General features: G+C 40.7%; 1 protein-coding gene across 5 annotated transcripts in view; it reads left to right on the top strand.

Moving 5' to 3' along the window:
* Positions 1–27,078, top strand: part of MAPRE2 (microtubule associated protein RP/EB family member 2) — a 197,254-nt gene that overhangs the window by 81,622 nt on the left and 88,554 nt on the right. For all 5 annotated transcript variants that reach the window (XM_061399611.1, XM_061399609.1, XM_061399610.1 and 2 more), the window contains one exon: positions 22,872–22,999. In XM_061399611.1, the coding sequence (XP_061255595.1) occupies positions 22,879–22,999 (121 nt within the window). In that variant the 5' untranslated portion in view covers positions 22,872–22,878. The remainder of the gene's footprint in view (positions 1–22,871; positions 23,000–27,078) is intronic.

The raw sequence follows: 27,078 nt of genomic DNA, 5'->3' as shown, positions 1-27,078 counted from the left end.
ATACGGATTGTACTCTTTAGTGTCTGACTTCTTTTACTTGGCATAATGATTTTGAGATTGACCCAGCATGGATGAATACAACTCGGCCACAAAGCTCATTGCTGTTTGTGGCCAAGTGGTATTCTGTTGTATGGCTTTGTTGTTGTTCAGTTGCTCAGGCATGTCTGACTGTTCGCGACCCCATGGACTGCCTCACACCAAGCTTCCCTGTTTTTCACTGTCTCCTGGAGTTTACTCAAACTCTTGTCCATTGAGTCAGTGATACCATGCAACCATCTCATCTTCTGTCGTCCCCTTCTCCTCCTGACGTTAATGTTTCCCAGCATCAGGGTCTTTTCCAACGAGTTGGCTCTTTGCATCAGGTCGCCAGAGTATTGGAGCTTCAGCATCAGTCCTTCCAATGAATATTCAGGGTTGATATCCTTTAGGATTGACTGGTTTGATCTCCTTGCTGTCCAAGAGACTTTCAAGAGTCTTCAGTTTCGAACTACAGTTCGAAAGCATCAGTTCTTTGGCACTCAGCCTCTTTTATTGTCCAACTCTCATATCTGTACATGACTACTGGAAAAACCATAGCTTTGACTCTACAGACCTTTGTAGGCAAAGTAATATGGCTATAATCATATTTTATCAGTTACCAGCTTGTGAACATTTGGGTTAGTTTCGGTTCTTAGCAATTATGGATACAACTTCTATGAATATTCATGTGTAAATCTTTGTGGAACAAATGTTTTCATTTTTCTGAAATAAATATCTAGGAGTGGAATGGTTGGGCAATATAATTGCTGTTTAAGAGACTTAAGGAACTTAAGGAGACTTAAGAAATAGTTGTCCAAAGTGGTTGTACCATTTCACATTCCTACCAGAAGTGTAGGAGAGTTCCAGTTGCTTCACATCCTTGTCAACACTTGGTATTGTTAGTCTTTTAAACTTGGCCATCCTTACAGATGTGGACAAGTATCCTGCTGAGATTTTAATTTATATTTTGATTATTAATGATATTCAGTGTCTTTTATGTGTTTTGTTGGTCATTTGTGTACATTCTTTAGTGGAGTGTGTGTTCAGATCTTTTGTCTATTTTAATAAGAAAAATTAGGTGGTTTATTTTACTATAATATGGTCTTAACTTAGATTTCAGTGAGTTTGAGTCCTGTGTTCTTAACCTGAATCTAAACCTCTTAAGAAAAGGAGTCAGTGTTTCTACCTGTTCTTTATCCACAACGCTTTTTCTGGAAATTAGGTCCAGTTCTCAGTAAGTACATACTAAATGATTATAGTAAAATAAACTTCAAAATAATAACTGGATCGTTATTTTTAACTCAGGGGAAAACTACTAAAGCCACTTTAAAAGTGTATATGAAAGAGTTAAATTTTGGAGCTATATTTGCTTTGAGATCTTGACATATATGAGATACTCTTTTAATTCTGTGAACACTATAGTTCTGTAGATAGTCTTTTCTTTGTACTTAACACCATATCAGATTTTACACCATTGAATTTAAAAGGAAAATGTGGGTAGAAATGTCTTCCTCTTTAAAGGTAGCAAGGAACCATTTCCATATTTCAGAAATTTTGCCCAGAATAATCGAAGTATTACATGCCATTCCCTGCCCCCTTTTTTAAATTCTTAGGCTAACATTCCCCCAACTCTTGCTCACTCCTCATTCTACCTCATTTGATAATTTTTGTTCTTGTTGTCCAGACTGGCTCCTGACTTCTTAAAACCCTTAAAGAGAAGTTGGCTCAGTAAAGTTACTCAGTCGTGTCTGATTCTTTTCGACCCTATAGACTATAGCCCACCAGGTTTCTCTGTCCATGGAATTCTCCAGATAAGAATACTTGAGTGGATAGTCATTCCCTTCTCCAGGGGATCTTCCCAGCTCAGGGATTGAACCAGGGTCTTTTTCATTGCAGGTGGATTCTTTACCATCTGAGTCACCAGGTAAGCCCCATAAACTCAGTAAGGTCCTAGATTTACCTGAAAAGATCAGCTGAGGACTCTTGTGATTTTTAAAAGGGAATGCTTGGCTTCCCGAATCTTTGCAGCCCAAAACCAAATTTCTTAACCACATATGTTTCAAAATCCAAATATACTATGAAATAAAGGTCACTTATTATTTCACAAATGCCCTATGTCTTATAGTAAATTTTGAGTGCAACATCTTTCATCTATCACTTACTCACTTTATTGCAAAACCATGAGGCCAGATTTCAAATGAGTTACAGCTTCCATAATGGCAGTAATCTCTTGCTCTTTTGGTCATAGATAACTGTTTTCTGTGTTCTGTTTAGGACTGAGCAAGTTACAAGCCACTGGAGTATCAGTTGAGAGTTTGAGAGTGTTCTTTTTTGCTTTCATTGAGGTTGTTCCGTGAAAGGAAGCCAAATACCATTCGACAGGACATCCTGTGATTCCCTTAGTTTACGATGGCCAAGGACATGCCTTTTTTTTTTTTTTTTTTTAAAGAGATGATTGCTTGCTTCCTTTCCTGTTAACAAGGGAACCCAGAACTGATGCTGTCCATTCGGCTTTAAGAACAATAACTAGCAAATAGCTAAAGCTCACTCCAGAATCACCCAAAGACTTTTAGGACATGGAAGAACTTCCAGGTCTTTTTATGTGAGCCAGCAATGATTTGATCATGGTTAGCATTTAACTGCCCATCAGTTCTGTTGTCTTGAAATAATAATTAACTGAAGAAGAGAGGAAACGACCAAACTAGAAGTTCAATAAATTAAATATGTTAACAGAAAATCTGAACTCAGGTATATTATGAGATATCTGAACAATGACATCTAAGTGCGGATGCTACACAGAAGACATGGAAAATGCTCACAATGTGTTAAGAGAAACAAGCTGATGAGTACAAAAGTGTGTAAGTATTGTATTGATGTCCTAGGGCTGCTCTAATGAATGGCCACACACTGGTGGCTTGAAATGCATTCCCTCACAGTTGTGGAGGCTGGAAGCCTGAAATGAAGGTGCTGGCCGAGCTGCGCTCCCTTCCGAAGGCCCTGGGGGGGAATCAGTCTTTGCCTATTCCTGCCAGGTTGCCTTCTGCGTTCCTTGGCTTGTTGTGGCTGCGTGGCTTCAGTTATCACATGACCTCCTTCCCTGTGTGTCTGTGTCTTTCTGTGTCTCCACACAATGTTCTCATAAGAATACAAGTCGTCGCATGCCCTTGAAGGGAGTTCAGGGTCGAGAATGACACATTTTGTACTCCAGGGAAACTGGTGGAACAGGTCTTCAAAAAGTCAGATATTTTCAGGAATTGATTTCATGTTCCCAATCCTTGCATCTCCTCATATCTAGAAAAGGACTCATTCCCTTCATGGTGACATCAGCTCCTCTTGACTGGCAGAAAATCTTTTGTAAGATAAGTGCTTGATTGCACTGAAGTCCCCCTTCACCAAAGTCACATATATTAACCTTCCTCCCCTACTTCTTTGGGGCAGTTTCTCAGAGCTATCTGAGGTGCTGTCTCCCAGGCTAAAGTCCTCATTTTGCCCCAGATAAAACTTAATTCGCAAAAAGGAAAGAATGCAAGTCATTGAACTTAAGACTCTAACGTTATCTCAGCTAATTAAATCTGCAAAGTGTATTTCCTAATAAGATCATGTTCTGAGCTTTTGAGTGGGCATGATTTCTAGGGGAGAGGGTGATGCTGTTCAATCTAGTGTATATATGTGTGCTCAGTCACTCAGTCGTGTCCGACTCTTTGCAAGTCTGTGGACTGTAGCCTGCCAGGCTCCTCTGTCCGTGGACAAAAATACTGGAGTGGCTTACCATTTCCTCTTCCAGGGGATCTTTCTGACCTAGGTATCAAACCTGAGTCTCATGCATTACAGGTGAATTCTTTACTGCTGAGCATATGCACACACACACACATGTGCATGTATAATCATTTTTATAAATGTACATGTATAAAATACACACTCTTTCTCTCATATGAAAGATCTTTAATTTTTATCTTAATTTTCTACTTTTTCTCTACTAAAAGCATGCTGATTTTCAATATAAAAATATTTTAAAAAATAACACTTTGACATCTTTTTAAAAATAGGTTTTTTTAAAAATAAGCATTCTACCTTGAATTTGTTTTCTTTGTTCCATCAAACTATTATGATTTTTTAAACTGTAATTTAAAATAGGGATTATTCCTTTGTAGTGTATATACACACAGAAATATATGGAGTCAATATTTTTATGATATTAATTATGTTTGTTGTGCTTGTTACATTATAACAATAGCTAAAACTGAAGTAATGTAAAGTAAACCAGTCTTTGAGACATTGGGTCAACCAGTATAGTACCAAGTCTTTGGTTTAAGTCTGCCATCTGCCGTGCTCAGGTGTGTCTGACTCTTTGGGACCCCATGGACTGTGGCCCACCAGGCTCTTCTGTCCATGGGATTTTCCAGGCAAGAATACTGGAGTGCATTGCCATTTCCTACTCCAGGGGATCTTCCTGACCTAAGTATTGAACCTGTGTCTCCTGCATTTGCAGGTGGTTTCTGTACCGTTGAGTTGCCTGGGGAACCCCCCGCCCCCTGCAAAAGTGATAATTATACTCAATTGCTGATTCAGATTAATTTTTAAAATATGTTTCAAAGTCTCTAAGTTAAATTAATCTTAGGAACCTAGAAACTAGGGTTTGGGACAGAATGAGGAGGCACTTTGCAAATCTCACGTTGACTCATATACTGGGTAACTTTTAACACACGTTCACTCTAGCACAAATGTCATCTACTTACCGAAGGCCTTTAGACTTTCCTGTCTCCAGTAACATCTCTGGTTATTTCGTCAAGTAGTTTATATGGTCTGGGAAGTAATTTCCTTTTCCTTAATTATTTCTGAATGCTCATTAATCAGCTGTTACTTTTCCATTTTTATCCCAGGTTTAACAAAACATTCCAAATTCAGCAGAGACCATAATCCCACACATTTATTAAACTACAACAGTACATTAAATTTTGTCCTTTGCTCCCGTGAGTCCTCATAGCTTAGTACTGCAGAGTCAGAAAAGGAAGCTCCAGTTCAGGAGACTGCTATGCATCCTCTGTTCCCAGACCCAGAGGTCTGACCATGGCTGCCCCTCTGGTATCTCTGTACCTGATTCAGTTTGAACATGGCACACTTCTTAGCCACTTTTTACCCACATGCTCAGTGTTTTGTACTTCCTTTTGAGAATTACAATGTTTCTGCACTGATGCTGGAAATGTTTTCACCTTCGACCTGGGTCAAGACAGCAGATAGGAAAGCGGAGAGATATTGCAAATGAAGTGTGTGTGTGTGTGCGCATGCATGCGTGCGAACAAACTGATTTTTGTCAGAGGCTTCTGGGTCTTTTGATGCAAGTCTATCAACCCTTTCTTCATTCCCATAAATAAATGGTAAATGACTTTATTGCCTTAAAAAAAAAAAAAGAAAAAAACCCTCTTTTACTGCATGCAGTACAAGGCAGACGGAATTGGTGTCTGGTTGCCCAGACAAGAGTAAGCAGGAAACTGGGGCGGGGGAAGAAGGATGAACGCTGACTCTGGGGTGGAATTGTGGACAGACAAGGGGGAAATGTATTCTCTGGCCTAAATGAATCATTTCACCTGGGAAGGGAAGTTTCGGGAATGATGGCTTGGGGAACTGGTGATGAAATAGTGTTCCTAGTTTTGATGGTATTTCCCCACCGCTACACCAGTTTGGCTGAACTTTACTAATCTTGGACCAAAATTTCCATTTCCTGTGCTCATGACCTGCAGCCGTCTTGGACGTAATTCACAGGATGTCCTCTGGGGTTGTGGAGTGGGTTTGAGGTAGAAGCCGATTGTACCTTGTCAACCAAAGGTCATATTTAAGAAACTTAAGGAAAGAATTAAGAGTGGGTGGCATGAAGAAGGCTGGGGGTATGTGAGTGTCCATCACCCATCTTAGAATTAAATTCACCAGGACCTATTGGAACAGTGGGCTGTACTTCCCTCCTCCTCTTAAGCTTAATTTTATTGGTACTTCATTTCCCATTTCAGAATGTTCACATGAGTTTAAAAACAAATTTTGCCACAGTGTAAATATAGACCTTTGGATAGGCACCAATCTCTAGGAGTGAGATACCAAGAGCTTTGTTGTTTTTGTTTCTTTTTAAGAGATTGATTTTTCTAAACACGTAGTCAGGACATCCATCTGAAGTCTTTTATTAGTTGAAAAAAATTATAAGCAGCAATCATGTATGTGGCCTCTGTCCATTTTATCTAAGCTACCACAGAAAGCAAATTGAGAGACCTGAGTCCAAGATGTGCAGTAAGTAGAAATGTAAAAGATGGTGATTCCTCAAGTATTAGCATGCCGTATATGCTACAGCTGGTAGGCTTTTGAGCCAAAAGCTATTCCCAGCATTAAACTGAGTACAGCTAGTCACCAAATCTCTCCATTTCAAGTTCTTCTTTGGGGAAACCTATGTTAAGACATCATCTTGGTTAAAGGGAAAATGTGATGCCTTGGTAACACTAAAAAAGGGAAAACATGGTTTTATTCAAGGCCACAATTGCATCTGGGAAAAAGGTACTGATGAACCTATTCATAGGGCAGGAGTAGAGATGCAGACATAGAGAATGAATTTGTGGACACAGCGGGGGAAGGAGAGGGTGGGATGAGCCGAGAGAGGAGCATTGACGTATATACGCTGCCGTGTGTGAAATAGGCAGCTGGGGGGAAGCTGCTGCATAGCGCAGGGAGCTCAGCTCGGTGCCCTGTGATGACCCAGAGGGTTGGGATGGGGGAGTGGTGGGAAAGAGGCTCCAGAGGGAAGGGGATGTGTGTCAACTTACAGCTGATTCACATTGTTGTAAGCAGAAACCAGCACAACATTGTAAAGCAATTAACCTCCAATTAAAAATATACATAAAATCAGGAATGGCGGCGGGGAAAGACCACAATTGTGTTCTCATTTGGAGGTCTATCGTCTTCTCACCCAACTCTCGTGACATCATAAAACCCGAGAGCAGAAAGGGACTTGGTTGAGGGCAGGAATCCTAGAATCAGCCCTCGGCCCAGATCCCAGCTGCTGCGTTTGATAATCGTGACCAGGGGAGTGACTGACCCTGCCTCCCCATCTGTGCACCTTCCCATCATGGTGTAAGCTCTGTGCCTGTCACATAGCGTTGTGAAGACTAAACGAGAAGGTGAGTGTTGGCTGTGTACTCCTGGGAAGGAAAGGAGAGCCAAAGAAGTGAGGCACCTGTGCCCAAGTTCACCTGACTGGTCGGTGGCGGCTCTGGGGCTGGCAGCCAGTGCCCCTGATCAGGGCTCTCATGAAGCTGAAACGTACACATAGTGAGCGTGCAGTTCATACTGGAGACGTGAAGAATGGCGCACTTCTCTGTTGCCTGCCTTCTTTTAGACATCAGACAACAGAGTCCTGTAATCCACTCAACCCTGATCTCTCCTCTCCTGACCATGTCACACAGCACTAGAGACATGTATAAACAGTGGGTTTACCGGGTGTGATATCAGGAACCCTGTAACTTTCTCCTCCTCACGAAATCCTTCTCTCGTGCATCCACTCGGGTTTTACTTCCTGTGTACCCACTATGTGCTTGGCATGCCTCGAGACACAGGAGACTATGGCTCAGATGGTGAAGTATCTGCCTGCAATGCAGGAGACGTGGGTTCAATCCCTGGGTCGGGAAGATCCCCTGGAGAAGGAAATGGCAACCCACTTCAATATTCTTGCCTGGAGAATCCCATGGACAGAGGAGCCTGGTGGGCTATGGTCCATGGGGTCACAAAGAGTTGGACTTGACTGAGCGACAAATGCTTTCACTTTCACTCTGTGCCGGGCATTCCTCTAGACGTAGAACGCACGCAGTAACAAAATAGACTCTATAAAGAACCTGCCTTCAGAGGTAACCTTATGGGGGCACGAGGTAGTGGAGAGACAGTAAACCACCAAAAGAATCAACAGATTGTGTTAGTATCGTGGAGGAAAGAGCAGTGTGGCGGAAGGGTCCCTGGAGGAGGCCACTTAAGAGGAGGTCAGGGAAGGCTCACTGAGGAGGGGATGTTTGAGCTGAATCTGAAGCATGGATGCAGCCCAGCGTGCCAAGTGCTGGGAATGGCCTCTTCTTTCAAGTAAGATCTTGAGCACAGTTATCCCAGAGGATTAGGGACGATGTGAAGCTGTCGTCCTTCATTTGGGTTTTGTTTTTTTTTTTTTTTTTTTATATGAGAAGGTTTAGGGAAGTCAGGCACCTGAGAATGTAAGTACCCGAGGAGGAGCCAGTACAACCAAGAGCACAAAATAGTTAAGAACCAGGAGGTGGGGGTCACTTCTAACAAAATTTGCCGCACACCTGACTTTGCTTGGCATTGATGGCGTGTTCATGTGGTCACCGCACATTCTTCTGCTACGTCTTTTTTAAAAAATTTATTTATTTTGGAGGCTAATTACTTTACAATATTGTAGTGGTTTTTGCCATACATTGACACGAATCAGCCATGGGTGTACATGTGTCCCCGATCCTGAACCCCCCTTCCATCTCCCTCCCCGTCCCATCCCTCAGGGTCGTCCCAGTGCACCAGTCTTGAGTACCCTGTCTCATGCATGGAACCTGGACTGGCGATCTGTTTCACATATGGTAATATGCATGTTTCAGTGCTATTCTCTCAAATCATCCCACCCTTACCTTCTCCGACAGAGTCCAAAAGTCTGTTCTTTACATCTTGTGTCTCTTCTGCTATCTCGCATATAGGGTCATCGTTACTGTCTTTCTAAATTTCATATATATGCGTTAATATACTGTATTGGTGTTTTTCTTTCTGACTTCTACTTCTTACTGCTTCTACTACATCTTATGCACCCGGTTTTATGTGGGGCTTGGGGGGAGTGTTAACAGATGAACGTGACTGCCCCCCTCCCCCATGGTGGCAGCAACCCTGGTGGATCCAGGGCCGTGCTGGGTGGGCAGGCTGGGACCTGACTGGACATGGTTAGGATCATGGGAGAGAGCTAAGGTCATGGGGAGAGGGAACAGGGCCAAGTGGGGCTGGGAAAGTAAACGGAAGGCATATGGTCAAGAGCAAGTGGATGTACCAAGAGCCAAGTTGAGGGGGAGGTGAGGGGACTGGGCAGAAGTTGGTGCCCTGCAGAGGCCAGCCAAGCCTGTGGCATGGGAATGAGCTGCAGGTCATGGAAGTTATTTTCAGAGCAGGGACCAAGCCACCCACTGTTTGAAACAGATGGACATTTAGGCAAATGTAATCCCTTATAATCAGTTGCATTTCTGACCATATGAAGAAATATATGCCGTGTGTATGTGTAAGGCCTTAGACTGTTGCAGTTATGTTTCATTCATGGCCATGAATATGAATGCCACGAAGAACTTTTTTAAGAATTCCCAAATTTCTTCATTCTTTGGGTAAGAGCCAAGTTTCCAAGTCATTTCAAGGCCATAGCTATTGACTGTTAATTATGAATTTAAAACCCCAAAACATGTATGTGCTTTTTTAAAAATAAAAAAATCAAAATTTTAGTTAGCATGCAATTTTCACACTTTGAATAAATGAACACGAATGCTTTCTGTCTTTCATCGTTCAGCATGACCTCAAAGTCTCCGTCAAGCTAAACAGTCACTCTCTGGACTTCGGGGCTGGAGCCAAGGAGGAGTGGGTTTGGGATTGTTTTTGTTTTAATTATTGAAGTATGGTTGATTTACAGTGTTGTGTTAGTTTCAGATACACAGCACAGTGCTTCAGTTATGCGTATATGTATATGCTATTTTGAAAGTTGCATTTCTGTTTCATTTTTTTTACAGTTATTGGGGGTAGCCAAGCTAAGAACCCACTTACTGAATAGTACCTGACGGGGTTCACCCAGGTAAAGACAAGGCTGTTAAAATGGAAGTTGATTTTCAAGGCTAGTAGAAAATCTCATTTTGCAGACAATTAGAGAAATCTGGGTGTTTTAATGATATCCTAGTTTTTAAAAATTGTCCTTGGAATACTTAGTGATATGGCAGGAAGGAGCTTAATCTCTGTTTTAAAAAGGAACAGTTAGCAGTAAATGGGATGGACACCCTGAAAAAAGAGTAGTATTCTCTGTTCCGTTGTTGCTGAGAGAGATGGCAGTTATTAGCTGGAGTAGGACTTCTGATTGTGTGATGACATGGAGCTTTGTGCCCACGTGAAAAGCATCATCAAGCAGTGAATGATAATGAAGGGCACATTAATAATCGCAGTGGTAGGGCGTCCAACAGAGCCTGACATAAAGAGCAGGCTCTTGGGCCTTCTGATAAAACTCATGTTTTTGCCAATGTTTCTCTAAGCAGCTTAGTATTAAAATTCTTTTACACTGGTTTTCTTCACTAGCTCTAAATTGTACTGAAATATACCGATGTTTCCTCAAAATTAGGCTATTCACAATTTTTAAAAAAGCTCTAAATTGTGAATAGCCTAGTTTTGAGGAAACATCGGTATATTTCAGTATCTGTGTTTTAATACAATCTATGCATCGTATAATTGTGGGCATACCTTGATGTTTCTCCGCCATCCTTGTCTGAAGTCAGAATTGCCCTCAGGGCTCTCCCCCACTCTGAGACTTCCCGGGAGGAGGCTTGGTGACTGGAGGAGTTAGTTTTGCATTCTTTGTCTTATCCCGTAGACAGTCCTGTAAAAATAAAACATTTACATCCGCCCATGGTGGCTTCACTGTGTTATTATTACCTGAAGACAATAAAATAAGAAGACAATACACGACCTCTTAAATTCCCCTCCCAGCCCTGGAATCCACGCAGCCATCAATTATTCCACAAATTAAATGGAAGCCTTAATACCCAATCTTCAACGAAACCCAGTACAGTTTCCAGAATGCCTCTTACCTTGTCAAGGCTTGTCTTTCAGAGACCCTCTGTGACTCCAGCCTCCCTCCGTCCTGCTCTCCCTCCCCAGCCAAATACCGCCCCCCTCCCTTCGCCATGTTCTGGGTCACAAATAAAGAGCAAGAGATGAATCGAGAATTATCTGGAGATAGTCTTTCCTTGGTGAAATGTTTAAATCCTCCCCCCCTGATGGTATTGAATCTAGAGAATGAATTATGCGCAGCTCAAAGGCTGGGAAGTTTCTGGTTCAGGGGACACATTTACAAGTCACTCCCGATGGATGCCCAGTTCATTGTCTGGGGCAGCCTGGGGTGGGGTGGTGTGGGGGATTCCATATCAGCCTTTTGTGAGGAGGGAGCCAGGAAGCTGGCACTCAGGCAGAGTCTAGGTCTGTTGGTACAAGGTTTTTCAGAGGAAAACACATACATTTAAGAGAATGTCTGCTGCGGGACCCAAGCTGTTCAGCCCCCCTGAGGTTGATGAACAGCTTTTGGAGTTTCTTCCTTTGTCTCAGTATTTGATCAGTGGGTATAAATATGCACTTCTTTTCTTCAGTGTATGTTTTCCACTTACAGTAAGTCCCCTGCACACGAAGGAATTCTGAGAGCGCGTTTATAAGTCCAGTTTATTTGAAAGTCCAACAGAGTTAGCCCAGGTACCATGATGCAAAGAGCCAACTCATTGGAAAAGACCCCGAGGCTGGGAAAGATTGAGGGCAAGAGAAGGAAGGGGACGACAGAGGATGAGATGGTTGGATGGCTTCACCAGATCAATGGGCATGAGTTTGAGCAAGCTCCGGGAGATGGTGAAGAAGGACAGGGAAGCCTGGTGTGCTGCGCCCCATGGGGTGACAAAGAGTCGAACACGACTGAGCGACTGAACAAAATAACAAGTACAACAAAGTTAGCTTAGGTACCCAACGAACACAACTGTCTGTACAGTACTGTACTGTAATAGGTTTATAATGCTTCTCACACAAATAATAACATAAAAAGCAAACCAACACAGAAAACGTCTTTAATCTTACAGTACTTTGAAAATTACAGCCATACCAGCGATATATCACTGCTGTTTTTACGCTTGCTTCTGGACATCCCGGGCTTGAAATAAAGATGCTGTAGCACCGTACCCTGTACCATACTGTACTGTAAAGTACACAAAAGCACAACCACGTGTAGGGGATGCACACACATGACAATGTAAGCCAGACACGAGAACTGACTTATGTGATTGGGACATGAGAACACATGTTCGCGTCTTTGAAAGTTCGCAACTCAAAGGTGTGCATGTTGGGAACTTACTGCATTTTCGAAACATGGCCCTTGTAGGAGAAGAAAGTACTCATTTTCATATCAGCAGCTGTCTCGATCTACTTGTGGGTAGGTAGAAGTGTTTGCAAAATGGCTGTTTTCTGTTAGGATGACGCCAAAAAGATTCTTAGAAAAAAGCCATGATTGATAAGCGTGTTTCAAAGAATGCACCTCCCTTTACCTGGTAGGTCAGAATAGGCCAACCTTGACCATCCTAAAAATGTGAACTAGAGAAGACCTTGTGGAATGGAAATTCAGGGTGAGACCTGGACCTTGACCAGGGTCTTAAGGCCAGTGATTAGTAAAGGAAATGTTCTTGTGACTCACAGGCACTTCTCCCACCTTGACATACATGGAGACTTCAGAGCCGTGTTTGGTCAGCGTGACGTGGCTTCCTATGAAGCATTCGTACCTTATGACTTAAGAAACCACTTGGGTTGTAGATTAGTATACGGACTTCAGAAATCCTTATGTTCCCAAGATCAAAGAAATATTCCCTAGGTGAAAGGAAAATACCATTATTATTCATTCATCTTTTCCAGTCTGTTCTTTGTTTTGTCAGGCTTCCCTGGTAGCTCAGACTGTAAAGAGTCTGCCTGCAATGCAGGAGACCCAGATTTCATCTGTGGGTCGGGAAGATCCCCTACAGAAGGAAATGGCAACCCGCTCTAGTATTCTTGCCCGGAAAATCCCATGGACAGAGAAGCCTGGTGGGCTACAGTTCACAGCGTTGGAAAGAATCAGGCGCAACTGAGCGATTAGCACTTTCACTTCCTTTGCTTTGTCCGTGGGTGAAGAGTGGGTTGCATGTGTTGGTCTTAGGCTGGTGGAGGTGGATTACTTCCCGCAGTGATGGAGAAGCACGTTGAAAATACAGATTGTTATGAGAGAGTGAAGAAAGACGGTCACAAATATGAGTATAGTTTTCAGTGCAAAATTGTGTGAACAGAGTATATTGCCATGGCAACAGGGAGCTTAGTTTACAGAACATGTTATGTTGAACACGAAGTTTCCAGTTGGGTATAGACTCTCTCAGGGAATGAAATAAAGAAAATAACTTAAGTCAGGGTGGGAGAGGTGGGTGGCTTTTAAAGGTTCAGCTTCAGAATGCATTTGGGGTAAATCTGGGGGCTTCCCTGATGGTTCAGTTCGTAAAGAATTTGCCTGCAATGCAGGAGACCGCAGTTCAATTCCTGGGTCAGGAAGATCTGCTGGTGAAGGGATAGGCTACCCACTCCAGTATTCTTGGGCTTCCCTTGTGGCTCAGCTGGTAAAGAATCCGCCTGCAATGTGGGAGACCTGGGTTTGATCCTTGGGTTGAGAAGATCCCCTGGAGAACGGAAAGGATACTCACTCCAGTATTCTGGGCTGGAGAATTCCATGGACTATATAGTCCATGGGGTCACAAAGAGTTGTATATGACTGAGCGACTTTCACTTTCAAGCCAAACTGGGCCTTCTTACAGAGCAGCAGACAGAAGTCAACCACTTAAGGAAGGCAATTCTTCTGCAGATGGTCGTGTCTAAACTTGGGAAGCCTGGCATACTCAGATGGTAGATGTGAAAAAAAAAAAAAAATCAAAATAGGTTCCACATGCCTCAATCCCAAAATTAATTTCTCAAGCCCCTCTCCCTACAGCCGCACACCCACAGCAGCGCTAGAGCCAGAATCTTGAGACACCTGGTCTACTGTGAGCCTTGCTGGAAAAACACCACGTTTTCCTCCAACTTGTACACAAGTGGTCTGTTAAGTGCGGGGTGCAGAGACAGAATGAATTATGTAAGAAATAATTCCAGTTTTTGTTAGCTGTGACATTTTTATATGTCACGTTTTGAAGAGGCCTTCCTCTGTAGTAATTCACAAACCTTGCCCAGTTTGTTCTTGGACAAAATTGTGAACTACTTTGTCATTGGTTTGGGAGCCGATGACTGGTGAGGGGGCAGAATCCATGTTTTGGTTTCCATAGTTTGGGGCTTGCCAAATCTTTATCCAGGCTTTGTTCAGGAGGCAAACTCAAGTCCCACTTAGTCACATAAAGTTCCTTTTGTTTCAGTAAGCAGAAATGCAGTCTCTGATTTGTATGATTGAGTGACTGCTGCAGAGCGTAAACTTAGAGCACTTGTCCCGCCACCACCCCCAATGCCATGCACACGCTGTGTGCATGCTACGTTGCTTCAGCTGTGTCCCACTCTTTGTAACCCTAAGGACTATAGCCCGCCAGGCTCCTCTGTCCATTGGACTCTCCACCGAGAATACTGGAGTGGGTTGCCATTTCCTTCTGCAGGGGGTCTTCCTGACCCAGGGATCGAGCCCCCATCTCATTGTGTGTCCTGCATTGGCAGGCGGGGTCTCTACCACTAGTGCCACCTGGGAAGCCCATGCAGACAGGGTGAAGTGGGGCAAAACCAACATACTGGCCCTCAGGCTAAGGCTGGCCTTTTTCCAAAGTCACACGTGTCAGTGATCCCTATCCATGGACAGGCCAGAAGTGTGACTTCACCTGCTGGAAGGGATTTTCATTTTTCTGTGTGTTTTTCTTTCTCTCACTTTCAAAATATATGTATATATATGTGTGTATATATATTATATGTATATATTAGCTACAATATAACATTATAGATTATATGTATATACTTATATATATAGTGCCAGTTTCCCAGAAAGGCATTTGGACATTTCCAGAAACAGTATATAAACTATACACTGTGTATAAACTATGTGGTGATTATTGGTTTATTTTCAAGAAAGAACAGTGGATGCAAATTCATTTTTAAAAAATTTATTTTATTGAAATATTGTTGGTTTACAATGTTGTGTTAATTTCTCCTGTGCAAGTTCATTTTAAAATGAAATTTTAATGCCATATCAAAATGTGTGACCCAGAGACCAACATGCTAGGAAATTGTCTCTTTCTTACTACTTTCAGTGCTGTTGTACTTACCAGGTTGTAAACACATAGTGATCTAGTTAAAGTACCAACTGAAAGCCGCAGATTAGAGGACAGGACTTGGACTTCCTTTTTTACAAGGGTGACACAGAGAAATGCTTGTCCTAGAGACCGGATGTCAGGTCATCGAAGAATAAACAGTAATTTCTCTGGAAAAGACGTGCTGAAGAGCCAAACAGAATAAATCCTGCATAGTATATTGGTTCCTTATTCTGTGGCATTCGGTGTTATCTTACCTTTCTTAGCCATTTACTTTGCTTGCCTGAGTCTTTGGAAATTACTCAGTAAAATTTTAAAAATTAATATTTTGAGTTGTGCTTCACAAAGACTAGGAGTCCACATTTGTCAGCCAAGAATACAATTCCTGCCCTGCTTCCCTCATAGGATTTATTTTTTCAAGAGTCAAAATGGGAGCAGGGAACCACTTTAACTATAAAATGATAGAAAAATTCCTTTGTGGTCTATACAACATATCTGATGAATAAGTAGAGACCAGTACTTTCACCTTTATGTTGTAACATGGATTAGCGTCTAAGAAATTATAATGAAATTACAATGAAATCTTCAGATTTTAGTGGATGTTCACCTAAGAGCTAAGACTGTTAAACTCCACCAACCTTGAGTTTAACATTTGGAGAACCATAAATTCTCATTTGTGAATTGTTGAGTCAGATGAATAATTTCAGCTTGAATGTATTGAAGTTGCACCTGTAGAAAGTTTTCTTTTTCTGAAGGAATTAGGGGGAAAAAAGAATGACTGGCAGAGCAGAAATAGAATTCTTTTTCTACTTCAGCTGCCTTCCCTACACAGAGGAAATCTGGACCTCAGGCTCTCCCTTGCAAAATCTGAAGGTGTCACACATTTGGATGGGGGACAAATAGAGGAGGTGAAAGAGAACCACAAACCGAAATGAACTTAGAAGTATCCTGGTAAAATACGGAGGAAGATAGATTATAAGAATATTCTCATCAGCACGGATGGTAAATAGAAATGAGCTATGTTGATTCCATTGGTATTAATTTGAAGTAGGTATATTGTTGTTCAGTTGTTAAAGTCGGGTCTGACTCTTTGCAACCCCATGGACTGCAGTATGTCAGGCTTTCCTGTCCTTCACTATCTCCCTGAGTTTGCTCAGACTCATGTCCATTGAGTTAGAGATGCTATCTAAACATCTCATCCTCTGTTGCCCCTGCCTCCTCCTGCCCTCAGTCTTTCCCAGCATCAGGATCTTTTCCAGTGAGTCAGCTCTTTGCATCAGGTGACCAAAGTATTGGAGCCTCAGCTTCAGCATCAGTCCTTCCAGTGGATGTTCAGGACTGGTTGCCTTTAGGATTGACTGGTTTGATCTCCTTGCTGTCCAAGTGACTCTCAAGAGTTTTCTCCAGCACCACAGTTTGAAAGCATCGATTCTTCGGTACTCAGCCTTCTTAATGGTCTAGCTCTCACATCCGTACAAGACTACTGGGAAAACCATAGCTTTGACTGTACGGACCTTTGTCGGCAAAGTGATGCATCGTTATTGTTTTATTTTAGAAAATATCATAAAACATTCCTAACCTTGACTGCTCCACCCTTACTCTTGCTCTGTGCTCTATCTTTGTTTGCCCACAGGTCCCTCAACACATGTATGTTCTTACTTCAGGGTTTCTGGGGACTGCAGTTGTGTCTGGTGGAGATGCGGATGTGGTTGAGGTTAGAGTGTGAGTCTAGTAAATAAGCAAAAATCAGCTGCTATTCTGTTGTTTACCTGGTCATCTTAATGAGCTCCTTGAAGGCAGAGAATGCTTTACTTGCTCTTGTGCACCAAATGTCTCAGTATAAAAGAATTCTTGTCCTTTGGTGAACGTTGTCAATAAAGATGCAGAAAAGAGTGTGATTCATTGACAGAACCTGCAGCAAATGACTTGCTTCTCCGTTCTTATGGATTTTTTAAAAGCTATCATAACTCTTCAACCTGTCCTTTTGTTCTGCATTTCTTTCTACTATGTAACCACAGACCATCTTTATTCACTTACTTGTGGATAATCTTTCTAAAACACAGATCTGATTGTGTCTCCCCTGCTTTGCATTTAATTTTGTGTTTAAATCATCTAGAGCAAAAATTTCATCCCAACCTGGCTTTTCGCCCTCTGGCATAATTCTGGGCCTTAGTGCCTCGTCCTCCAGTAGTACGTTGCCTCTTAAAGCAAAAACTTCTCCCTACTGCCTGCAGGCAAAGCCATTAGAAAAGTACATGAACTGCCAAGAATTATGCTGGTAAATAAAATTATACCAGACACTCCAAAACATTTTAAATTTTGAATTATTTTTACTGAAGTTTTATATAATTTACATAGTTGATTTTTTTAATTGACTAGTAATTAAAAGCAAATGCTTTGTATGCTAAATAATAAAGAAAACAATGGAAGTTATTAAGCAAAAAATTAAAAGCATTTTTAATAATGTTGTGGAAAGGCAGTAACTGTGGTCACATTTGTGGGGATGCCAGTGTCTCTTAAGATTTTTCACATCTTCAGGGGAAGAAAATTTAGAGATGAGGGTGCTTCTGAGGATGGATATATGTTTATTTTTATACTTAACTATAAATAAATAAAATTGTCACTTAGCACTTTAAGTAGAAAGTTTTTTGTTGCTTTAGAGTTAATAAGAATTTCAAATACAACTGTTTAATAATGTGTATATTTTTGTGTAAAATCTCTATGTCTATATTTTTCTATTGTATATAGTTGTGCTTAAAAATATTATCTCTAGTATTTGTGATGAAAGGAATAAGGAACTCTTGGAGAGAAGACTGGTTTTAGGTCTAAGGCAGCAAATGTACAAGTTAAGCCTGAAGATTTTTCTCATACCAGAAAGCAGGGAAGTTAGCAAAGAGTACTAGAACCTTGTCAGAAAAAACTCAGAAGCCAGTGATTTAAACTGTGTATCAAATGTGTTTAAATCTGTAAGTTCATAATTACAGTTCAGAAATAAAAACCTCATTGGTCATGTTTGGAGACTGTTAGGAAACTTACCTCTTTGTTGTGAAAATCTGAAGATATAGGGAAAGAATCAGGCATCTATCTTGCTTTTCTTATATGATCAATATCTCAGGAAATTTCTCTTTGTATAATTATTCATCTAATAAATCAAGAATAAATAGAAGAAAAGGGAGAGAACTCAAATAAACAAAATGAGAAATGAAAGGGAGAAATAACAACCAATACCACAGAAATATAAAAAGTCACAATAGAATACTATGAACAGTTATATGCCAACAAATTGGACAAGCTAGAGGAAATGAACGAGTTTCTAGAAACATGCAGCTCACCAAAACTGAATCAAGAAGAAATAGATAATTTGAATAGATAGAATTCACTAGAAGTGAAATAGAATCTGTAATTACAAAACAAACAAACAAACCTCCCTGCAAACACAAGTCCAGGACTAGGTGTTTTCACTGGGGAATTCTACCAAACATACAAAGAAGAACTCACACCAATCCTTGACAAACTCTTCCAAGAGATTAAAGAGGAGGGAACATTCCTAAAGTCATTCTGTGAAGCCACCATCACCCTGATACCAAAACCAGACAAAGATAATACCAGAAAGGAAAATTACAGGCCAATATCATGGATGAATACAGATGCAAAAGTTCTCAACAAAGGATCACACACTATGGTCAAGCTGGATTTACCCCAGGGCCACAATAATGGTAAACATATGCAAAACAATCAATATGATATATCACATCAACAAAAGAAAACACAGAAACCAAATAATCATTTCAGTAGATAACAGAAAAAGTATTTGGTAAAATTCAGCATCCATTCACGATAAATACTTTCACTGAAATGAGTATAAAGAGAACAGATCTCAGCATAATAAAAACTGTCAGAAACCCACAGCCAACATAATACTCAACAGTGACAAGCTGAAACGTTTCCTGCTGAATGTTAGAACACAACAAGGATGTCCACTCTCACTTCTATTCAACATAGTATGGGAAGCCCTAGCCACAGCAATTGGATGAGAAAAAGAAAGAAAAGGTATCCAGGTTGGATGGGAAGCAGTCATGATACTCTCTATAGAAAACCCTAATGACTCCACACAAAAACTATTAGAACCAATAAACAAATTCAGCAAGGTACAAGATTAACATACAGAAATCTGTTGCATTTTCTACACTAACAATAAAACATCAGAAGGGGAAAGTTAAAAAACCAAAACCTTTTAAAATCATGTCAAAGAAAAAACTAAGGAATACACCTGACCAAGGACGTGAAAGAGTTACATTCTAAGAGCTATAAAACATTGATAAAGGAAATGGAAGATGATTCAAAGAAATGGAAAGATATCTCAGGCTCTTGGATTAGAAAAATTGATATCATTAAAATGACCATACTACTCAAAGCAATTTACAGGTTTAACGCTATCCCTGTCAAATTACCTATGAAATCTTTCACAGAACTGGAATAAATAATCCTAAAACTTAGGTGGAACCAGAGAAGACCCAGAATTGCCAAAGCAATCCTGAAGGGAAAGGGCAAAGCTGGAGACATAACCCTCTCAGACTTCAGACAATACTCCAAAGCTACAGTAATCAAAACAGCATGGCATTGGCACAAAACCAGACATATGGATCAGTTGAACAGAATAGAGAGCCCAGAGATAAACTGCACACCTGTGGCTAGTCTTCAACAAAGGAGGCAGGAGTACACAATGGAGGGAAGACAGTCTCTTCAGCAGGTGGTGTTGGGAAACCTGAACAGCCACCTGTGAATCAATGAAGTTAGAGCACTCTTTATACCGTACACAAAAATAAATTCAAAATGGCTTAAAGACTTAAATATAAGACATGACACTTCAGAATTCCTAGAAGAGGGCATAGGCAAAACATTCTCCTAAATAACATTGTAGCAATACTTAGGTTAGTCTCCCATGGTAGTAGAAATACAAGCGAAAATAAACAGGAACTATTCAAGCTTACAAGCTTTTGTATAGCAAAGAAAACTGTAAACAATACAACCTACAGAATGGAAGAAAAGATTTGCAAACGATGCAACCAACAAGAGCTTAATTTCCTAAATATACAAACAGTTCATACAGCTCAATATCAAAAAATAAACAGCCCAATCAAAAAATAGGCAGAAAACCTAAATAGACATTTCTCCAGAGAAAATATATAGCTGACCAGTGGACATATGAAAAGATACTCCACATCGTTAATTATTAGAGAAATACAAGTAAAAACGATGATGAGTTATCACTTCACACCAGTCAGAATGGCCATCATCAAAAAATCTACAAATAATAAATGCTGGAGAGGCTGTGGAGAAAAGGGAACTAACTCTCCTATACTGTTGGTGGGAATGTAAATTGGTATAGTCACTATGGAGAACAGTATGAAGATTCCTTAAAAAACAAAAACAAAAATAAGGACTTCTTGGTGGACCCATGGTTAGGATCTGCTTCCACTGCAGGGGGCACAGATTTGGATCCCTGGTTGGGGGACTAAGGTCCCACAAGCCACACGACTGAAAAAAAAAAAAAAAAACCAACTAAACTGAAACTATAGTTACCATATGATCCAGCAATACCACTCCAGGGCATATATACAGGAAAGATGAAAACTCTAATTTTTAAATTCAAAAAGGTAACATGCACCTCATTGTTCATAGCAGCATTACTTGCAATAGCCAAGACATGGAAGCAACCTAAGTGTCCATTGACAGATGAACAGGTGAAGAAGACATGGTAGATACATTATCAGCCATTAAAAAAAAAGAAATATTGCCATTTGCAATATTTGTGGATGAACCTAAAGATTGTCACACTAGGTGAAGTAAGTCAAACAGATAAAGACAAATATTGTATAGTATCAGTTACATATGGAATCTTAAAAAAAAAATACAAATGAACTTATTTACAAAACAGGAACAGACTCACAGACATAGAAAACAAATTTATGGTTACCAAAGGAGAAAGTTGGAGGGATAAATCAGAAGTCTGGGATTAATATATACACACTGGAATATATATAATAAATAAAGACAAGGACCTATTGTATACCACAGGAAACTATATCCTATACCTTGCAATAACCTATAATGGAAAAGAATCTGAAAAAGAATATATATATCTCTGAGTCACTTTAATGTGTACAACATTGTAAATCAACTATACTTGAATTTTAAAAAAGAATAATAGAATATCACTTTGAAGTCTCTAAAGAGTTGGGATTTGTTGTTGTTGTTTAGTCACTAAATCACGTTTGACTCTTTTGTGACCCCCATGGACTGCATAGCCCACCAGGCTACTCTGTCCATGGATCCCAGGCAAGAATACTGGAGTGGGTTGCCATTTTCAGTATACACCTATTAGAATGGCCAAAATCCAAGATACTGACACCACCAAGTGTTGGTGGGGACATGGAGCAATAGGAAGTTCTATTCATTGCTGTTGGGAATGCAGGATGGTACAGCCCTGTTGTGAGACAGCTTGGCAGTTTCTTATAAAATTGAACACACTCTTACCATATGACCCAGATCAGTCATGCTCTTTGGTATTTATCCTAATGAATCACAAACATACAAAAACCTGCACGTGACTATAGTAGCTTTACTTGTATTTGCCAGAACTTGGAGGCCACCAAGATGTCTTTCAGTAGGTGAGTGATACACTCAGACAGTGCAGTTATTATTCAGTGCAAAAAAAAGTGAGCTCACAAGTCATGAAAAGACATGGAGGAACCTTCAGTGTGCATTAATGAAAGAAGCCAGTCTGAAAAGGCTTTGTACTGTGTGGTTCCAACTGCATGACCTTCTGGGAAAGGTAAAACTATGGAGACAGTAAGAGGGATCAGTGGTTGCCAGAAACGGTGGGAGGGAAGGATGAATCGACAGAGCAGAGAGGATTTTTTTTTTTTGTTAAGGATTCTGTGTGATACTGCAGTGACAGATACATGTCATTGTATGTTTGTCACAGCCCAGAGAATATACAACTCCAAGAGGGAACTTAATGTAGACTGTAGTATTTGATGAGAGTGCATCAGTGTAGGTTCACTGATCCTAACAAATGTCCCAGCTGGTAGGGAGATTGTCGGACGAGGGGGTATATGGGAAAACTGTACTTTCCACTCGGTTTTGCTGTGAACCTAAAACTGCTCTAAAAACATTGTTTATTAATTAGAAAGAGGAAACCAATCTTACCAAACCATAGCTATCAAAGTATTTTAAGCAAAACAAACCTTTTCTGTTACTTTTTCTGTGGCCACTGTGTGCCCCTCTGGAGAAAAGTTAGGGGAAGTAGTAGGTGTCATGGAATGGTCAGAAGGAAGAACAGTCAGAGATGAAAGGAGGACTCATGCAGTCAGTTCCAGGTACCTTCTGTATAATTTTTTTTTTTTTTTGCTTTATCCAAAGTTTTTAGGGATAAAGACTATCTGGTGAAGACTTTTTTTTTTTCCGAATGAAACATGTATGTATCCTGTTTCTGAAGGGAATTTCCTTTTCTCTAAAGCTGATTAAAAAAAAAAAATTTGTTCCCAACTCATCTTCTGAGACACTAAATTACATGAGACATTAGGAATCTCAGAGCCTGAACAACATTTGAACCAAGTTGAAGGAGACGTAAAATGATGATGCACGAACCGTATGTGAGTTTTAACCGTATAAGAGTTCTGCCAGGGTTGGATGGATGTCTGTCATCTTTCTGAGTTCATTTTTTTCCTTGTAGGTAAATAAATGTTGTTTGTTTGTTTTTTCTAGTTGGGGAATGGCGGTCAATGTGTATTCTACCTCGATAACCCAAGAGACTATGAGCAGACATGACATCATCGCTTGGGTTAATGACATAGTATCTTTAAACTACACAAAAGTGGAACAGCTTTGTTCAGGTAAGAGCATTCTTTTAAGTATTTACCTAAACGTTTACTCATGTGGAATGTGATTTTATAAACCACAGATGATGTATTTGGAATAGGAATATATATATATACAGCTTCAATAGACAATTTAAGGAGAAAACCTCAGGTATAATTAATGAACATATGGGGGAAAATGATGATGTTCACCAAAGAGCATCGAGCTACCCCAAAACGTGTTATGAGTGATCTCGCTGAAGCTCTGTAACTGATCTCCCAGCCTTTTCTCTGTCACCCCCCCAGTAAGCCACCACACATCTCTTCCTAAAAATGCAGATTGGATCCTGCAAAACCCTTTCTTATAAACATTCCAGGCGCCACGTTGTCCTTCCTACAGGATAAAATTCGCTGTTTTACGTGACTGATAAGGTCCTTTCCCTCTGGCTGCTGTCCATCTCCTTGGTTTCATGGTCCACATCTCCCTGCCCTGCGCCTCTGTCCCACCATACTCTTTGTTCCTAAAGACTCCTTCCCTTTTGCATTGCATGGATTTTTTTCATGCTCCCGTTGCCAAAAAGTCTTTCCCCTTCTCTTCATTTGCAGTAAAATCTTGTTCACACTTTAAAATCCAGCTCATTGTCATCCCCTCTGAAGGGTTCCCCAGACCTCCCAGGCTTCATGGTGTTCCTGGAGCACCGTGCCCAGCACCCTTCCAGAATAATGCCTACCACGCTGTGTTAGAAGGTCCAGCCTTTATTCCCCTGAAGGTTCCCAGAGCCCTTGAGGGCAGGACTGTGTCTCATTCTTTGTCAAGTATCTGAGGCGGCACCCTGCCTACTATGAAGTAGGTGTGTAAGGAGTGCATATAGAGCTAAATTAAAAAAAAAAACAAAAAACATTTGATTTCAGTGATTAAGTGCAGGCTTGTTGAAGAACATGTCACTAGTGAAGTAATTCATTCTTAGGTTAGAGTATTTAGCAGAGACATAGTCTTCCTTTTGGAACAGGAAGTATTTTCTTCTTATGAACTAATAGGTGAGAGATTTTCTCTCTGCCTCTGACCCAAAATGGCATTAGGGACGAGAAAATATTCCTGAGATGGATTCGTGTGAAATCCCATGAGACATGATCGATACAGAAGCGTCTTCAGGTGTAGCTGGTGTGGCGATGCTGAGGCCACAGCAGGACATCCTGTGAGTCTTGTGTAGACAGATTTCATGCAGGGCCCTCAGCCCCCACCAGTCCAGGCCCACCAGAGAGGACACTCTCGCTTCTCTGCATCTAGGCTGGATTAGAATCAACTAGCGGACAAACTTCCCTTCTACTGACACCTCTTCTCGCGTCATCATTTTCTCACGAGCAAGACAGTAGGGTGTCCAGAACCTAGGCCTTGCCTGACCCACCGGCTCTGTGTCCAGGCTTCAGGCATCAGCCCTCTGATTTGGGAGATCAGTAGTGGATGCAAACCGAGCAGTTCTTTACCCTTTAGTACGATCTGGAGAAAAGCCGACTTAGACTGTGATGACACCCAGGAAAAATGTGTTGTTTGCCTATTGAAATGACTCTAGCAATGACTGTCAGAAATGGCCCCTGTTGCATCCTGCTCAGCTGCCGATCTGCACTCAGGTTTTCTGGTGCTGTTCTTGCTCTGCGTTTTGGAGTGCCCTGCTATTTTATTTTATTTCTAAAAGAAAGTGTTTATGTATGTATTTGGTTGCGCTGGGTCTTTGTTGCTGTGCGTGGGCTTTCTCTCGTTGCAGGGAGCGGGGTTCTGCACTTCGTCGTGCGTGGGCTTCTTGTTGCGGTGACTTCTCTTGTTGCAGAACATGGGCTCTAGGTACTTGGACTCAGTAGTTGTGGCACAGGGGCTTAGTTGCCCGGCCGCCTGTGGACTCTTTCCAGACCAGAAATCGAACCCGTGTCCCCTGCATTGGCAAGCAGGTTCCTATCCACTGTACCACCAGGGAGGGCTTAATATTTTATTTTTAATTTGCTGGAGGAAAAAAAAAAAACACCAGAGTGTTTTCTGTTATCAGCCATCCCTTTTCTATTAATAACAAATATCACTTTACATTGTAATTGTGGGTTTGCTTCTCCATGGGGCCTGACCCATGTTCTTCCCTCAGAAGTGCTCATTTTAGGATGAATGCAAATCAGTTTGAAACTGCTGTGGGGCAAAGACAAAACTGTGTATCTTTCCCATAAAGTGGCTGTGTGTACTTGTGGATAAGGGCCATGGGGTTGGTTATCCAGAAAAAAAGAGACACAGAGAAGGAAGGAGATAAGAAAAAACAGTCATAGAGAAAATTGCCAGTCATGGGTCTAAAGTGTCCAAGGGGCCCATGAGGAACTTCCTGTTTAACATATTTGTGGGAGTTTTTGCAGACAAATGAAATGAGAAGCAAATTAGAATTTTTAGATACAGCAGTAGTAAATGCTAGAGTGTCCATGTGTGTGTGTATCTGTTCTGTGTATATGTATATATAATTTCTTTGCATATCTTTTCAATTTCTCATAAGGCAAATTCAGTAAAATTTTAGCAGCATTTGTGAAGGGTTCTTGAACAGTTACCTTAAAGAAAGCATTGGTGTGCATTTTCCAACCATATGTACCTACGTTGCCATCCAGTGTGGCTTGATGAAACCTGTGGAAACCATTTTGATCATGAGAACAGATAATTTTCATTAGGGTAACTCACTGGCTACCAAATATGTTGTATTTTTTCCCTCAAAAAGCAAATAAACATGTTAATCCCCATAGTAGAGAAACGGGTGTTTTATTTTAGACAGTCATTTCATCAAAGTGTAAACTGGGGACTAAATGCATTTCTAATCTTCTGAGAAGCTGCTTAAGAATGCCAGTTTTTGGGATCCTTGACTTTCTAAATCAGCATCTCTGGCTGTGCGAAGCCTCCAGTGTGCCAGCCAACAAGCACCCCAAGTACTTCTGGGTTGCAGCCAAGAGCTTGCTGTGCATTTTAGAGGAACCCCAAACCACCAACAGTAAAAATATCCAGAATTTACCTGGCACAGTTTCCTTATTCATACTTTAGTCTTTGACTTTTATCTTCAACAGTGGCATTTGGCAAGAAATTCTATCATTTCATTTATTTATGAACTTATTTATTTATACCCTTCTTTGTTCTAGAAGACTTTGCAGGCAGCGAGGACAGTGCCATTAGGATAAGAACAAAACCAGATATTGGTGACCTTAGTGATTTGTCCTCAGCACACTTATAATGAGTAGTCCGATTTCTTGGATAATATCTTTTTCTTTTACTTTCATTTGAATTCGTTTAGCTTACTGTGTATAATTTTATTTTAGTCGTAAGCTATGGGAAAACACACAAAATACCTTCACATATTTAACTGATGTTTTTTTCTTGTTCAGTAAAATTATTCCTTACTCTTTTTCCTAAAGACTTATGTTCCAATACTGTCAGTCCCCCTTTGGCATGTTTTTTCCCCATTTGCATTATTTCCTATTTGTTTCTTTATTTCCAGCTAAGAGCTCTCCCTCCAGCTATCATTAAAACTAACATCAGCTTTTCTTTAGCTCATGAATAGCTGACATACTGCTTCACATGTGTGCATCTTTTTCTGCAGAATTTTCTGCCTTTATATCATCTCATTTGTTTCCATCTAAGCATTTTTAAAGCTTTATAAAAGTGAATGGTGTGAGGTTTAACATTTTGAAACATGTTGTAAGTTGCAAAAGGATGACAGTGACTTGTTGTTTTCCTGTTATTTCAACCCAGGAATGTAACCTTATGAAATTGACTTTGAACATGAAATCTGGGTTATACAGTCATATGCATCTTTAGTTTGCATCCATGTTTTGTGAGCAGCAACCTTTATGTTTCAGGTGAAAAACTGGACTACATTAATGAAGGCCAGACTGTCAATGGGTGTGAATACTGCCTAGTAATATGACAGTATATGGCTCATCTATGTTTGATTTGAAGACGAATATTTGTGGATTTCCCATGTTGGGATGGGGGATTGAACCATGTGAAATACCAGATTAGTTTGGCCTAAAACGATTTTTTGTTTTAGTTCAACTGCTTTATAAAATTTCTAGGGTTTTTTGCAGAGTGACATGTTTGGTTTTAC

Source organism: Bos javanicus, chromosome 24 (genome assembly GCF_032452875.1).
Source record: "Bos javanicus breed banteng chromosome 24, ARS-OSU_banteng_1.0, whole genome shotgun sequence".
Lineage (NCBI taxonomy): Eukaryota > Metazoa > Chordata > Mammalia > Artiodactyla > Bovidae > Bos > Bos javanicus.
The sequence above is the reverse complement of the archived record's forward strand: the minus strand, read 5'-3'. Positions and strand labels throughout refer to the sequence as shown.